The sequence below is a fragment of the Nomascus leucogenys genome, chromosome 5 (assembly GCF_006542625.1).
Source record: "Nomascus leucogenys isolate Asia chromosome 5, Asia_NLE_v1, whole genome shotgun sequence".
NCBI lineage: Eukaryota > Metazoa > Chordata > Mammalia > Primates > Hylobatidae > Nomascus > Nomascus leucogenys.
In genome coordinates, this window is record NC_044385.1 from 40854620 (window position 1) to 40870000 (window position 15381).

Sequence of the window (15381 nt, forward strand, 5' to 3'; positions counted from 1 at the left end):
TAGTTCAAGAGATAAGTTTAGGATGCATGGAGCACATTCGGCTAAGAGTACTTTTGTGAAATGCCTTAAGAGCAGAACCCAACAATGGACATTTCCATATGGACTTAGGGAAGAATTTAAGCAGCTAGATACTTAGTAATTTACATTAAAGGTGCCTGATGAATATTTTGTTTTCAGAAGCAGCTAATGGTTGCTGTCTCTTTCTTCTTTTTCTTGTATGTGTGTTTTCTGCCCCCCACCCTCACAGCCCAATGGGAGCAGCCAAGGCAAGGTGCACAACCCATTCCTTCCCACCCCAATGTTGCCACCGCCACCGCCACCACCGATGGCCAGGCCTGTGCCTCTGCCGGTGCCAGACACAAAGCCTCCGACCACGTCAACAGAAGGAGGTGCAGCCTCCCCCACGTCACCAAGTAAGTATGGCCGCGACAAGGCGCCGGTCACTTCTAAAGCTGTATGCGCTGGAATCCACACTTAGGGTTTGTCCCTCACTGCATAGGCTCTAGAAAGAGGCACAGATCCCCAGTGATGTTGTAGCGTGAGTTTGCCAGACCGAGAATCAAAGTGAACACGGCTCTTGGGTACTCCACCAGATGAGGAAAACACTGGGTGTTGGGCGGATGACATGGTGTAGCTACATACTTAGGACTGAAGTCAAGTTACCAGCTATTACATTTTGTATATTATTTGAGGCATTTCAAATGCTGTTCCCATCATCAAGCAGCAGCTACTTACATGGATTCTGCTTAGAAAAAGTTCCTCATTCTTACGGACAGCCCTGCCTTCCAGGAACTTGCAGTCTAAGAGAAATGCACTTGAAAGTTATATACCTCATACATCACATAGGAGAAAGTGTCTAGATCAAAGCATCAACTCAAAGGTGTGTACACTGACCATTCACTAAGAGTAAGAGCCTGGCAGAAGATCAAAGCTAATAGCCCTGGCAGTCGCATGATGAGGTTTGGCAGAGGTTGGGGTGGGGGCTGGGGTACGGAGATAGAGGGGAGAGTAGGATGGAAGGAGCAGAGAACTCTTGGCTCTTCTCTGAACAGTCTGAGAACATTTAATCAAAGAGTATAAGATTTCACAACCCTTTTAGATGATGGGAATGATTACTTGAACTAGAGAGAGAATAATTCTCCAGATATTCCCTGATGTTTTAGAGATGGCAAGGGGATAGAAATAGTTTGAATGCACAAATGTGGCTTTTATTAGTGCCTGGAATAATGACAAAAAGAGTGATGGCTGGAGTTCCTAGGGGGTGGATGCCCTAGCCTTGATAGGTGGTGTGATGAGCACCTTCCCTAAAGCTGGAAAGAGGCAGCAAAGTATAAGAGAAGGATAGGAACTGTGGCAGTGTGACCCTAAGGAAAGCCTTCAAGGGGGTTGTCAAAAGAAGTGAGACTGAGGCAAGGAATCTACAGAAGAAAGGATGTAAGAGCAGCATAGGAAAGAAGTGTTAAGGCCAAGAACTTGAACCACAGTAATTGGTGTAGAATGGAACGGGACATGGTGGGGAGTGTGTTGTAGACATAAGCATCAGGATTGGGCAGTCCTCTGGATGAATACAGTGAATGAAGATTCTGGGCCTCTCAGCTTCCTTCCCTTCAGTATTGGAATAATAATGATAGTGAATACAGGAGGGAAAGAGACAAAGAAGAAAACTGAGCCCCTGTTTAAGCCATGTTCATAGAATTTGATTCTGGGGGCACAGAACCCAGATGGCTAGAGGCCCTCATGGACACATCAGAGAGTGAGCTTTGGGTTATCCAGTATTTATGCATGTTGATAATATATGCAGAAATGAACAGCACTGTGCGTGGATTCTGTATCAATAGCCAAAAGATTGAAGGTCCAGGGGCAATCTAGGGAAGACCTACTTCTCTTGGTAAGAGGTGATTCAACACTTGTCAACAAAGGAGAAAACCCTGAGCGCCCAATGACACAGAAGCAAGCTGGGCTTGGCCCATGGATCTTAGAAGCTCAGCTTAGAAGGAAAGCCTCTGCTTCTCAGAGGCTTGAGGCTTGTTCAAAGATGTCACATAAATACACAATAAGTGCTCTGCTTGTTGTGTATTTATGTAACATCTTTAAACAAGTCAGAGAAATAACTGCCCCAGACTCTACTTACATCTGTTCTGTGAGGATGTTGGCTTACAGATTATGCCTATTGTGCCCTGTCCATGCCTCCGCATACCATTTTCTGCTCGTCTTCTCTCTGTCTGTGCAGGACATTGCCACAGTCTTTTAAAAGCTGCATAGTAATATGCCATCAATTCCATGGAAACAGATCCTCACCTCCACTCTCAATGGCTCATGTGTCATAATGAGTTTTTCAGTAACGGGAATGAGGCTCTCTCTGCTGAGGCACAACAGAAGAGTGGAAATAGTAATGTGTGGCTATTCAAGTCTAAAGGATGGGGGCTCAAATGCCCACCTTTCAAATTACTAACTCTGTTTCTCTTTGAATCAATTTCCTCTTCCATAAAATGTAGATGATAATATCTACCTGGCATGTTTGTTGTGAGATCAGTTCTGATCATTGGAGTATTTTATTATCTGCCCAAACTCTTATATAGTGGAAGGCTCCAGGCTTGGGTAATGGTAAAATATATCTGTAGGACTTGGAGAAGCTACTCAACCCCTAAATTGAGTTGATGCCTTTGGGTCCACAGTTCCGGACTCCACTCCATGGATTGAACCAAGCGCTATGTATAAGATGATACCTATCATCCTCTTGTGCCCAGCCTCAAGCATCCTGTCAGCACTAAGGGGCAAAGGACAGAAGGAGTCTTGGCAGATCCAACTCATATGGTTGCATGTTAGAGCAGCACTTAAGATTTGGGGTGGGGTGGGGGTGAGAGAATATCAGGAGAAAGAGTCCCAGAGCTTGATACAGACAATTTGATACTTACTTTTTTGAATCATGGGATTCTAGAAATATAGACAAAACAAAATGTCCTACCGATGACACAGAAAGGTTTTTATCATCATTCATTTTAGCCCTTGTTCAGCTAGAGGCTTTTCTAGGGTATGATGAATTCATAGTAATATGTAGTTTCACAGCATACTATTGCTTACCATTTTCTGCTTTCCTAACAAGATGGTGTTAGGCTGGGAGAGCTGTAATTTATAGCATAGGAGAAGCCTTTCAAATTAAAAATCTTGAAGCCCACTCATCCTTATTTGGAGGGGATTTAAGGGCCCTCATTTTAAAATATCCTCTCCCATGCACTGATTTCTAAACCAATTGATAAATAAAATATTTTTTAAAACCAGAAGACAAAATATTACCTTGATTATGAGAGAATTCAGTTTATAACTGTGGGCAGGGACTTCCTAACACTGAACTCCCAATTACATCGTCATAGCTACCTGGTCACTGGCAGGGCTAGACCACAGCAGCCCTTCCTACATATGGTCCGCCCTAGCCTATAAAGCTGATGGCTTGAAGGTGCAGGTGGCAGTGTGCGTCCCACCAGCACCTGTCCCCAAAGGGGAAGAGACGGGGCGGGGTGGTAGGGAACTAGTCATGTCCAATTTTTCCTCTGAAGCTCTTACAACCTAGAGAGTAATAGGTGAGAGGGTGGAGAGAAGCCAAGAGTAGATGGAAGGGAATGAATATCAGGAGTGAAGTAGTTTCCCCCTCCCTTAACATTCATCTTTGATGACTGCCTTCTTCATTCATTTATTCAGCCTGCACCTATCAGGCACCTATGACGCGGCATGGCTGTGTTAGTGCATGGGATTCAGAGATGATGGATCCCTGCTCTCAAGAAATGGGGATCTATTGAGGGAAAGGTAAACAGGCAGTTTACACAGGCGACACTGGGATAAAGGTGTGTATAGGTGCAACGAGAAGACATGGGCGGGAGTTTGGTCCACTGTGGGCCTCCAGGTAAAGATATTTTAGAGGAGTTGACTTCTAAGCTGTTCAGTAGAGATAACATCCTGGTGTCTTAAGAGAAGATAGAACTTTTCTTCTGAAACCAGCTGGGGGGCCTAAAATTGGATTACCACTAGATAAAAATGTAGGGCAAAACCATAGTTTCAGAAATCAGGTGCTTTCTTAGAAATTAAAAACACAGGTTGAGTAGATTCTGTTTATCTTGTCAGTTCATCAGAGCTCAACTTTAGCAAGAAGGAACGTCATGACAGGGTATTCAGTACATGCGCTCAGCATCCCAACAGTTCAACGTCTGAAATGGAGGCTGTTCTCAGAAATGTAAACTGTGTGACGTAAAACAGCCTTTTCTATTTAGGAGTTTCAGATGACTTGCAATAAAATACAATTCTAAAAATAAATATAGGGACTGGGCTTCATGGCTCACGCCTGTAGACCCAGCACTTTGGGAGGCCTAGGAGGGAGGGGCAGATCTCTTGAGCTCAGGAATTCGAGACCAGCCTGGGCAACATGGTGAAACCCCATCTCTACAAAAAATACAAAAATTAGCTGGGCGTGGTGGCGTGCACCTGTAGTTTCAGCTACTTGGAAGGCTAAGGCAGGAAAAATGCTTGAGCCCGGGAGGTCGAGGCTATACTGAACCAAGATCACACCACTGCACTACAGCCTGGGTGACAGAGCGAGACCCTGTTTCAAAAAATATATATAAAAATAAATAAAAATAAAAGTAGGAAAACATGCCAAGTGCCTTCTGTATTATCAACTTTTCTAGACCTCAACTCCCTTATGTGTTAATGGGAATAACACTAACTGCTGTACTCACTCTCATAGTCAGATTATCAGAACAAACGGGGTAACAGATGTGCTGTGCTGTAGATGGTTAAAAGTCCAAGGCATCATTTTTAATATCCTCTTATAATGAAATACAAATGGATGCCAGCCTGGAGCAGAGTATGTATTTTTTAACTAATCAGTTGCCTCTGGCACTAATACTAAACTTTGCAGCTGTGGCCAGAAAAACAGGGGGGAGGCAGATCTGGGGGAAAAAAAAACTCCCGTGAAATAAATACATTTTAATGGGAAAAATCCTTACCAGTGCCCTAAGAAATAGGGAAGTGGGGATGGGGCAAGAATAATTTTTATACTGTTGATTTGTTTGGAGAAAGATTGATAGACTGTGCCAGGTCTCTTTAGGATACTATGACAAATGGAAGCAAAACCTGTAAGAGCATTTCACAACCAATGTGCTCCATTCCCACAGATTAACTACCTGTGTGGGTTTTGATAGCTCCTGAAAAAAAGACCACTTCTTTCATTTATTCAGTAAATGTTTACTGAGCATCAGCTATGTGCCAAGCACTCTTCTAGGTGCTAGGATTCAGCAGGGAATCCCTGGCCTTGTGGAACTTTGATTCTAGAGAGGGAAGAAAGACAGTGAACAAAATAGTGAGTACGAAAGGTAGGTAGGATATAAGACGGTGATATGTAAGTGCTACATAGGGAAATCCAGCCGAGAGGGGAGGGATACAGCTCTAAGCAGGGTGATCAGAGGACGGCTGTTTGAGAAGGGCAAGTTTGAACAAAGTCTGGACAAAGATGAGAGGGTGAGCCAGGATGCCGTAGGAGGAGAGGTTTCCAAGCGGAAGAACCAGCCAGTAGAAAGGCAGACCAATGTGGTGAGTTCAGGGAATGAAAGCAGGGGGTGAGGTCAGAGTGGAGTGAGGATGCATTTGGGGCCTTGGGGATGTAAATCACGCTGGTTCTTATAGGCTCTTGTAAGGACTTCGGCATTTACCCTGAGTGAGATGGGGCAGAGAGGTAATGCCACCTAGATTTTAATAGATACGTCCTGAAGGTTTTGTTGAAAATGGATTGTCAGGAACAAGAATTAAAGAATTAAAGCAGAGAGTTAAAAAGCTGGGTTTTTCCAATAAATAAAATAAGCATCTTCTACATGCTAGCCAGTATTCTAGGTACAAGGGATATAAAAGCGAACAAAACAGACAAAAATCCCTTGCCCTGGTGAAGCTTACATTTTAGTGGAAGGGGATAAACAATAATTAAAATATAAGTAAATTAGCGAGTTCAGGACCAGTAAGTACAATGGAGAAAACTAAAACAGGCAGCGTTGATGGGGAGGGGCACTATTGCAATCATCCAGGCAAGAGTTGCTAATGACCTGCACCAACATGGGAGCAATAGGGGTGATGAGAAGTAAGTGGGTTCCAGGTATATTTGAAAGGTAGAGCTGACAAGATTTGCTGACACATTAGATGTGGGTTGAGAAGAATTGGTGATGATGCCTATGTTTATGACCTGAGCAACTAGGATAGAGTTGCCAGCAGCTGAGATGGGAAGAACACAGGAGGGGCATCTCTGGGTGAGGGGTGGAGATCAGAAGTTCGATTTGACCAAATTATGTTTGAGATGCCTATTAGACATCTTACTGCTGGATTGATCATAATAACCTGCTGCCTATCGCAGCTCTTTGCAGGTGACTGGGTTTTTCCGTGTGCATCATCTCATTAAATGGAGAAGGGTCTCCTTTTTGAACATGTAGTATGATGAATGAATAGACCTAAGAGTCCTGAGAACAGCTCAGGCATGGGAGAAATCTTTCATTATGTTTAGGTCTGTTTGTGCTGTGGTAATTCAAAATACACAATTCTTTCTGTTAATTGTACTTTAATTTTTATATTGTAGATTGGAATCAATATACTATAAAAATGGACTTTTCCAGAAAAAAATGAAGATTGGCATCATAATCTATAAATATAATGGAAAGAGAAAAAACACTCTTGAATTATGATGGAAGATAAAACATGCTTTTTTTTTAATTAAGTAGGAACACAAAAACTCAATTTAAAAATGCATAAAAGACCTATCAATATGTTTCTCCATGCCTTCTTCACTATGAACTTTGAATTTTTTTCAACTAGAATTCTATTAAAATAGAAGCATATAATAAGTTACCTTTATTATTTATTTTTATATCTTTGATGAATCTTGTATATATTCATTATACAAATGAATATGAATTCGTTAGCCAAGAACATAACAATAATCTATGACTGGGATTTAAAATTTCTCGTATAATAATTAACATGTGTTCAATGCTTTTTGGTTAACAAAGCTCTTTTTACATATATATTATCTCATCCCATCTTCTCAACACTCCTATGAGGTCAGGATTTCATAGGCAAGGAAACTGAGATTGGAAGATGGAGGTTACATTCCCAGGTTAGTTTGGTAGGGACTCAAATGCAGGCCTTTCCATGCTCTTTCTACTCCCTCATACTGTAACTGAACAAATTACAAACAATGTGACTAGATTTCTGATTCTGGGGGGAACCACAGCTGTCTGCTACTGTCCGAAATTAACAACAACAAAGTATTTTGCTTTTTTTTTTTGAGATGGAGTCTTGCTCTGTCTCCCAGGCTAGAGTGCAGTGGCACTATCTCAGCTCACTGCAACCTCCGCCTCCCGGGTTCAAGCGATTCTCCTGCCTCAGCCTCCTGAGTAGCTGGGACTGCAGGCACCCACCACCACACCTGGCTAATGTTTGTATTTTTTAGTAGAGACAGGGTTTCACCATATTGGCCAGGCTGGTCTCGAACTCCTGACCTTGTGATCTGACCACCTCAGCCTCCCAAAGTGCTGGGATTACAGGCATGAGCCACTGTGCCTGGCCCAAGTATTTTGCTTTTACAGATGTGTCAGGCACTTCACAAATTGTTTGTTTGTTTGTTTGTTTGTTCGTTTGTTTTTCTGCAACAGAGTCTTGCTCTGTCACCCAGGCTGGAGTGCAGTGGCGCAGTCTCAGCTCACTGCAACCTCCATCTTTCTGGTTCAGGTGATTCTTATGCCTCAGCCTCCTAAGTAGCTGGGATGACAGGTGCGCACCACCACTTCTGGCTAATTTTTGTATTTTTAGTAAAGACAGGGTTTCGTCATGTTGGCCAGGCTAGTCTCAAACTCCTGGCCTCAAGCGGTCCACCTGCCTCGGCCTCCCAAAGTGTTGGGATTATAGGCATTAGCCACTGTGCCCGGCCCACTTTACAAAATGTTTTTTTATATGTATTATCTTACTTCATCCTCAGAATAATCCTATGAAATAAATTCTCTTGTTACCCAGATTGAGAAAGACAAGGCATGGAAAGATAAAATAACTTTCTCAAGGTCATTCAGCCAGGATACTAGAGTCATGATTTCCATCCAATTCACCTTCAACCTAGAGCTCATAGGCTTGGCTGTAGCGTGAGGATCTTTGCTGTAGCCCAAAGCTTCTTGTTTTTTGTTTTGTTGTTTTGTTTTTTTCAGTGAAAACCCAATGGGAGAAATACAGAGGAAGATGTTAGTTGTTGTTTATACTTAAGTATGAATTGGTTTCTGTTCCAGAGAGTGCATCTTATTAGCAGGTAAAGGAAGAGAGCAGAAAGTTTGAGGGGAGACATAAGAACTGTGTTTCCTCTGTCAGAGAAGAAGCAGTAGATTTTAAGAAAGAATGAAAAAAAGGAGTTAGTGGCTTCCATTCGTGGAACTGTTTTTTTCATTAGTGATGCCTAGACTATGTGACTGTTCTTTTTCTTAATTTTAAAATTTTACATTCAGTAAAATTCACTCTTTAGTGTACAGCTCTGTGAATGTTAATAATATTCTTGTAACCAATACCACAGACAGGATACGGAACAATCCCCAAACTCTCTCATTGTTGTCACCTACTCTTAGTTTAACGTCTGATGTCACTTAGTGCCAGGGAACTTATTTTACTTTGCTCGATTTCCACGTTGATTTTAATTCCTCCATCAGTGCTGCTGCTATCCCATTATGTTTCAAAAATTGAGAGATTAGGAAAGAGACTCAAATACATACAGTATTTTAATCTATGATAACAGTGGCATTTTATATTAGAGGAGCAAAAGGGGTTAGTCAGTAAAGTATATTGGGACAGTCTGGAAAAAATAATGTTTCTTACATCAAAATAAATTTCAGCTGGAACCAAAAATATAATATTAAGCCATAAAATAGCACAAGAAAATACAGGGCAAATTTTTATAATATTGGAGTAAAGAAGGGCTTTCTAAATAATGCCAAAAAACCAGCATCCATGAAAGGAAAGTATCCAAAATTTATGCATGGAAAAAACACCATGAACAAAGTCAAACCACAAAAGATAGAAAAAAAAAATTGTAACAGTCGTGACAGGGCTAAATTATCTGACATATAAATTATTTTTAAAAGTTAGAGAAAGACCAACAATCCAATAGAAAGACAAGAAAAGGATATAAACAGAAAAGGAAAACATTTGAAAGACATCTCATTCATGTCCCATGAGAGCAATACTGATTAAAACTTGAATGATATTTTTACCTGTTAGATTAGCCAAGATCAAAAGGTGTCTTTACACAATATTGGTAAGCATGTGGAAAACAGACATTCTCTTATGCTACTAAAGGACTGTAAATTGGTTCAACCTCCACAGAGGACATTTTAGTTTTTTATATATAAAATGTAAATGTGTGTAATAAACTTTATAACACAAAAACATGCTTACATTTTGTACTATATTAGTACATATATAAATTTTACATGTAAGCCATGCATACATGGCTTGGGCATATGAACAAAACTGTACATAAAGTATTGACTGCAACATTGATTACAATAAGAGACTGGTAATAACTGAAACACCCACCAACTGAGTATTGTACATTAGGAACTCTGTAAAAATAAAAAGATAGGTCTGTCTCCGTGAATTCATGGACTAATCCTTGAATTATATTGTTACATTAATTCAGCAAAGGAGAGTGCTAAGAAATATGTATGGAATGCTGCATGGGAGAGGGATTGCATGTACACATCGGATTGTATGTAGAAGGATAGAAACTAATAGTGGTTTACTCCAGGGAAAGGGACAAGGTTGTTGGCAGACAACTTTTTGGTGCCTTATCCAGTGAGAAAGATATTGCTAAGTTTTCAGTCCTCCTTTTATATCAAATATTATGATTTCTTTATTCTTAAAAATATTTGTCTAGTGATCTAATAATCTTGTTTATACTAAACTGATGACAGTGATCAAAACCACATACTCATACATGGGGGAGTTCATAAAATCCTTGGCAATTTTTATACATCTAGCTTTTAGCTGTACTAACCTGAACTTTTGGAGTGATTCCAAAAATGTGTGATTTTTCTAGTAAAGAATAATACTCTTTTTCCCCCTCACAGAGAGCATGGGGTTCAGTGTAAGGTGAGCGTTTTCATTCACAGTAGCTATTAGTTGGTTGCAGGTTCTGCCTTACGAACCCATTAAATATAAATGTACTTGTTCTATCTTATAATTTGTTATAAATACTTTTTAGAGTATTTTAATTTTGTGTGGTCTAATATTTTAGTGTTTAAATTTTTTAAATGAAAAGAAAAAGAATTTTTAAAAATCAAGCATTTTGATAGGTATTTTCATATGCATTACCTTAGTTGCATTTGTTATTATAAGTCTGCACAATTGGAATTGTTAGCCCCTTTTAAAGAAGATGAAACTGAGCAAAGGTTCAAATCTCAGTCTGCTGGACTCCAAAGCCCAGTGTTTTCTACTCTACCAGGACACATATTATGTTTAGAGGTGTAATATCATGCAGCTTTCCCTTGAAAATCTTAAAACACTCAATTAAAAATCTTTTACATTGCGTCAATAATAACACCATCCTGGGTACATTGAAATAGATGAAAAACATGGAAACCAAAGCAGGAAAAAGATTAAGAGATGAGCATTGCAAAGAAGGAATAGGAAAAAGAACAGAACATTGGATGATTCCATTCATTTGGGTCATCATAACCCAGTCAACTCTTGTGTTCACCTTAGTTTTTTATTATTTCAGATGCCAGATGAGTTTGTCTTTCTTTATAAAGATAATATATGGCATTTTAGGAAATTTACAAAATATAGAAAAGCATAAAAAAGAAAATTATATTCTCCCATTATCAGCTATTAACATTTTGGTCTTGTTTCCTCATCTTTGTGTATGTGTGTGTGTGTGTGTGTGTGTGTATACACATATAAGATGATTGTGACCATACTGAATATAATATCTAGTATGCCATTAATTCACATTTTATGCCTTTTCTTACTCAAAAAAAAGTTAAGAAATGGGATTTTAAATAATTTTTACCTATATTCCTACTATAGGACATAAACTTTTCTTCTAACCTATGGAGTATGCTCCAGCATATCCTTAGACATATATTTTTGTCCCCAACTCTAATAATTTTTTTAGGATATGTTTCTAGAATTGGAATTGCTAATACAAACAGTATGAGCATTCCTCTTGATACACATTACTGTATTGCTTTCAGAAAGGTTGTGCCAATTTACACCTTTTCAAATTGTGTACGAGTATGATCATAACATTAACCCTTGAGAAGTTTGGGTGTTATCTTTTTTACTTGTTGGAAGGCAAATGTGTTGGGGATATAATGTCCCTTATCAGATATTGGAATAAGTAGTCCCTGATGAAATGATTTTAGTGTTTTTCTTTACTTGTATCAATTATACTAAAATTGGAATTCTAGGGATTTCCCATCCTATCTGCAAAGCCTCTCCATAGGGATCACCCTTTGGACTGTTCCTGTGAAGAGAGTGACCTGTTGGATATCACAGAGGGGTAAAGCCTTAGTTAAAGGGCTGGGAGATTGGAGTAATGTCCATTATACTGGTCTCCTTATAGAGAAGTTCAGAGAGGTTAACTGGCTTGCCAAGATCACATTTCTAATAAGAGATCTAATGAATTCAATCCAGGATTTGCTGGTTTTTAAAATTTATTTTCTATTGACTATGTTGCACTGTCTCCAAAAAAAGTATTATTTGAGATTTTTAGGTTCCATTTGTGTTTTATTTAAGATTAAAAATTACTGGAAGTTACTTAAAAATCATCCATAATCCGGCTGGGTGTGATGGCACACACCTGTAATCCCAGCACGTTGGGAGGCTGAGACAGGAAGATCGCTTGAGCCCAGGAGTTCAAGACCAGCCTGGGCAACATAATGAGACAGTGTCTCTACAAAAAATAAAAATTTCCAGGTGTGTGGCACACACCTGTGGTCCCAGCTACTCAGGAGGCTGAGGCAGGAGGATCACTTGAGCCCAGCAGGTCAAGGCTGCAGTGAGCCGTGTTAAAGCCACTGCACTCTAGCCTGGGCAACAGAGCAAGACCCATCTCAAAAAAGAAAAAAAAACATCCATAATCCCAGTCTTCAAAGACAGTCACTCTCTGTGCATATTTTCCAGTCATTTTCTGTGCATAGTTTAATCATAATTGATCATGATATATGTGTGTATGTATTATACAGTTTTGTAAATGATTCTTATTTCATCTTATAAATACATTACAATATCATTATTATTTTAAGATATTATTAATGGCTGCAAAATATTCCAATGTATGGATGAAGCATTAACTTATAAGTTGGTTCCAATTTGTTGCTCTTATAAGTAATGATGTAATGAACATCTTGTAGCATAAACCTTTATCTGTATTATTAGTATTTGTGGAGGATAAATTCCAGAAGCAGATTTCCAGAGTTGCACTCCCTTTTGAGAGGCTGCGGAAGTCTTTCAAGAGGGAGCAATCCAATATATTGATCTAAGTTTCTCTTTTTAGCAAACCCCAGCCAAATCCAGGGTTTATTCCCTGTGGCTATTTAATATAACTTTCACCTGTCCCTATCCATATACATGATTGCTTCTGACCAATAAATATTTTTTGTCAATTGAGCAACACACAGCATATACATAAAAATAAATGACAGTCATAAAATTTGGATCAGCCATCAGAAATAAATTTAAATGAACTGAAACAACATTGTATTCTTAGCCTTTAAAAACTATTATGAGAAAGAATGTTACAGGCAGTTCAAACAGACAGACTGTGGGCCAGGTGTAGTGGCTTGCCCCTGTAATCCCAGCACTTTGGGAGGCCATCGCAGGAAGATTGCTTGAAACCAGGAGTTCCAAACCAGCCTGAGCAACATAGTGAGACCCCTACCTCTACAAAAAATAAAAGTAAAAAAATTAGCTGGGCATCTTGGCACGTGCTTGTAGTCCCAACTACTGGAAAAGCTGAGGCGGGAAGATTACTTGAGCCCCCAGGAGTTTGAGGCTGCAATGAGCTATGATGACACCACTGCACTCCACTCCAGCCTGGGTGACAGAATAAGACCCTGTCTCTAAAAAAAAAAAAAAAAAGATTGGCTACAGGATACACTCATTGCACTCATTGTAAAGTGCCTTCTTCTTGCACAAATTTTGGTAACATAAGGTCAAAGCGTCTCCAGTTGAAGGGTTACTCTGGTCTCCTCTCTGTGTGCACATTATAACATGAATTGTCTTGCACCTCCCTTTCTATATGTTTTACCCCAAATTCTGATGTAGCTTGACCTCCTACTGCCCTTAGGATCCTTAATACAAACAGAAATACCAACAGAGCAAAGCCATCTGGCCAGACTATTTCTTTTCATGATTTTTGTGACTTCTTGGCACCTTAGACATACCATGCAAATAGTTATCATACACGTTAAGCAATGCTAATATATTTAAGTTAGAATTCATTAGCTTTTCAGGAAGGAAGCTTGTGGGTATGTTGTTCTGTAATTACTAGCGATAAGGAGGCTTTTATTCTGTGCCCTGAGGGTTGTGAGTTTTTGTTGTTGCTGTTAGTAACTTGTTTGTAAAGACAAAAGATTTGCAGAAATAATAGGACGAGATAGCTGTACAGATGTGATCAAAATAATAGAAATTCGGTGTAGTTATCCTCTAGATGCTACACATCTGGATAAAAACTACAGCATCCATTCCATCATGTGGGGGTTGCTAAATCTCTGAATATTGGATCGTGTGTAAGTAAGGTCTGTAGATTTTTAAAAGGCTGTTTCTCTAGCTATATAATGATACTACTAATACTAACCCAGGCCCTGTAAACTTGTCGATACCAATTGATTTCTTTGAAGGAGAAACACTCCAATACTTTCCAGCATTTCTTTTGTGACCTTGTAAGAAATAGTGGTGTTCAAATTTTTAAGTGAGTTCAGTTGTAATGGTTTCATTTAGAAATTAGCCGATCTATTTTCTAACAGTTTCTGCATTTTTTTTAGAAATGAAAGTTTTCTCACAGGGCCTTTTTTTTTTTTTTTTTTAAATAGCATGACAGTGCAGTTAAAAGATTCGGGAAATTATTTCAATGAGGTATTTAGCCACCTCCCTGTTTCAGTTTGCAGCTGAATGCTTCTTAGGCACGTTTCCTTTACTGCCAGGATAAACATTTAATAAAATTGCAATTTGCATACCCAGGGTTCTGTTTAAGTCTATATTCCTGAACTTATTTTGATTACTTTTGTCTAATAACTGGCAAATTTTGAGCAGATAATAGAATCATATAGTAAGCCTATTTTGAATGAAATTGAATTTTCGACTAGCTTTAGAGGGAGACTCCCACACATGAATATGTCTGAGTTTCTGAAAACGAGGGAACACATGAAGGTGCATCTTGATATTTGAGATGAGAAGGGAAAGGTTTAGAGCGGAAGAATGTCTAGTTACTTTAACAGTGTTTAGAATTGAAATTTGGTGTCTGTTTATTTTGTAAATTATTTCCTCCTCTTAAAATAAATTCAACAGGCTTCTTGCCCGTCATTTTCAAACATTCAGGTCCCTGATCCTTAAAATGTTACCTTTCCTTGCTGTATGGCAAAACGTAATTTGCAAGTTCGCTATTTTCTTTCCCTCCGCAATTGCTAGCTCCGTTCCCTGCCTCTGTTCCTCAGATTGTGTTGTGCCCTTGGTGGCCTCAGTCCACTGGAACCTGTCAACCAACACATCTTTCACAGCCCATCCCAGAAGCCCTCTCCATCTCCCCTGTAAAGCTTGTCCTGTTCCTCCTGCCAGTGTCACTTTTCTGTCCTTTACACCCCACAGAGTTTTATTTATATTACTTTTTAGGCACTCATGTTTCCATCTTCTGTACTTATCCCTCTCCATTAGGCTCTAACATGTTGGGGATAGCAGTGTGTCTCACTTGCCTTTGCATCCTCCATAGTGTTCAGTACAGAGCCTGGCACGTAGCAAGTGTTGAAATATCTCTTGGAGAGAGAGAGAAAAAAATGAATCTATTAAAATGTCTCTGTGATGCACTGCGGAAGCTAGACTTGGTGGATCGAGTTTAAGGGACTGAAGAGGGGTGAGTGTTTGCTACTTCCGTATATTTGGAGTATTTGATAAAACAGAAGACAAATTTCTCTTCAAACTTCATGTCGGTTTGTAGGCCAGGCCGCCAGGGTTTAGGGTACCTCATCGCTTCCTGCATCTGGAAGTAAATTCAGAACCTCAAAGCTCACCCTGCTGTATCTTTTCTGCCAAGGTGCCTCACATTTTCCTCCTAGCTGCGGCCAGAGGAGCTGGCTGTCACTCAAGTAGGTCAGCCTCAGG

General features: G+C 39.6%; 1 protein-coding gene across 3 annotated transcripts in view; it reads left to right on the plus strand.

The window, feature by feature from the left end:
* NFIA (nuclear factor I A) overlaps window positions 1-15381 on the plus strand; it is a 382195-nt gene that overhangs the window by 330248 nt on the left and 36566 nt on the right. For all 3 annotated transcript variants that reach the window (XM_003265156.3, XM_030812923.1, XM_030812924.1), the window contains exon 9: window positions 248-413. In XM_003265156.3, coding sequence (XP_003265204.1) covers window positions 248-413 — 166 coding nt within the window. The remainder of the gene's footprint in view (window positions 1-247; window positions 414-15381) is intronic.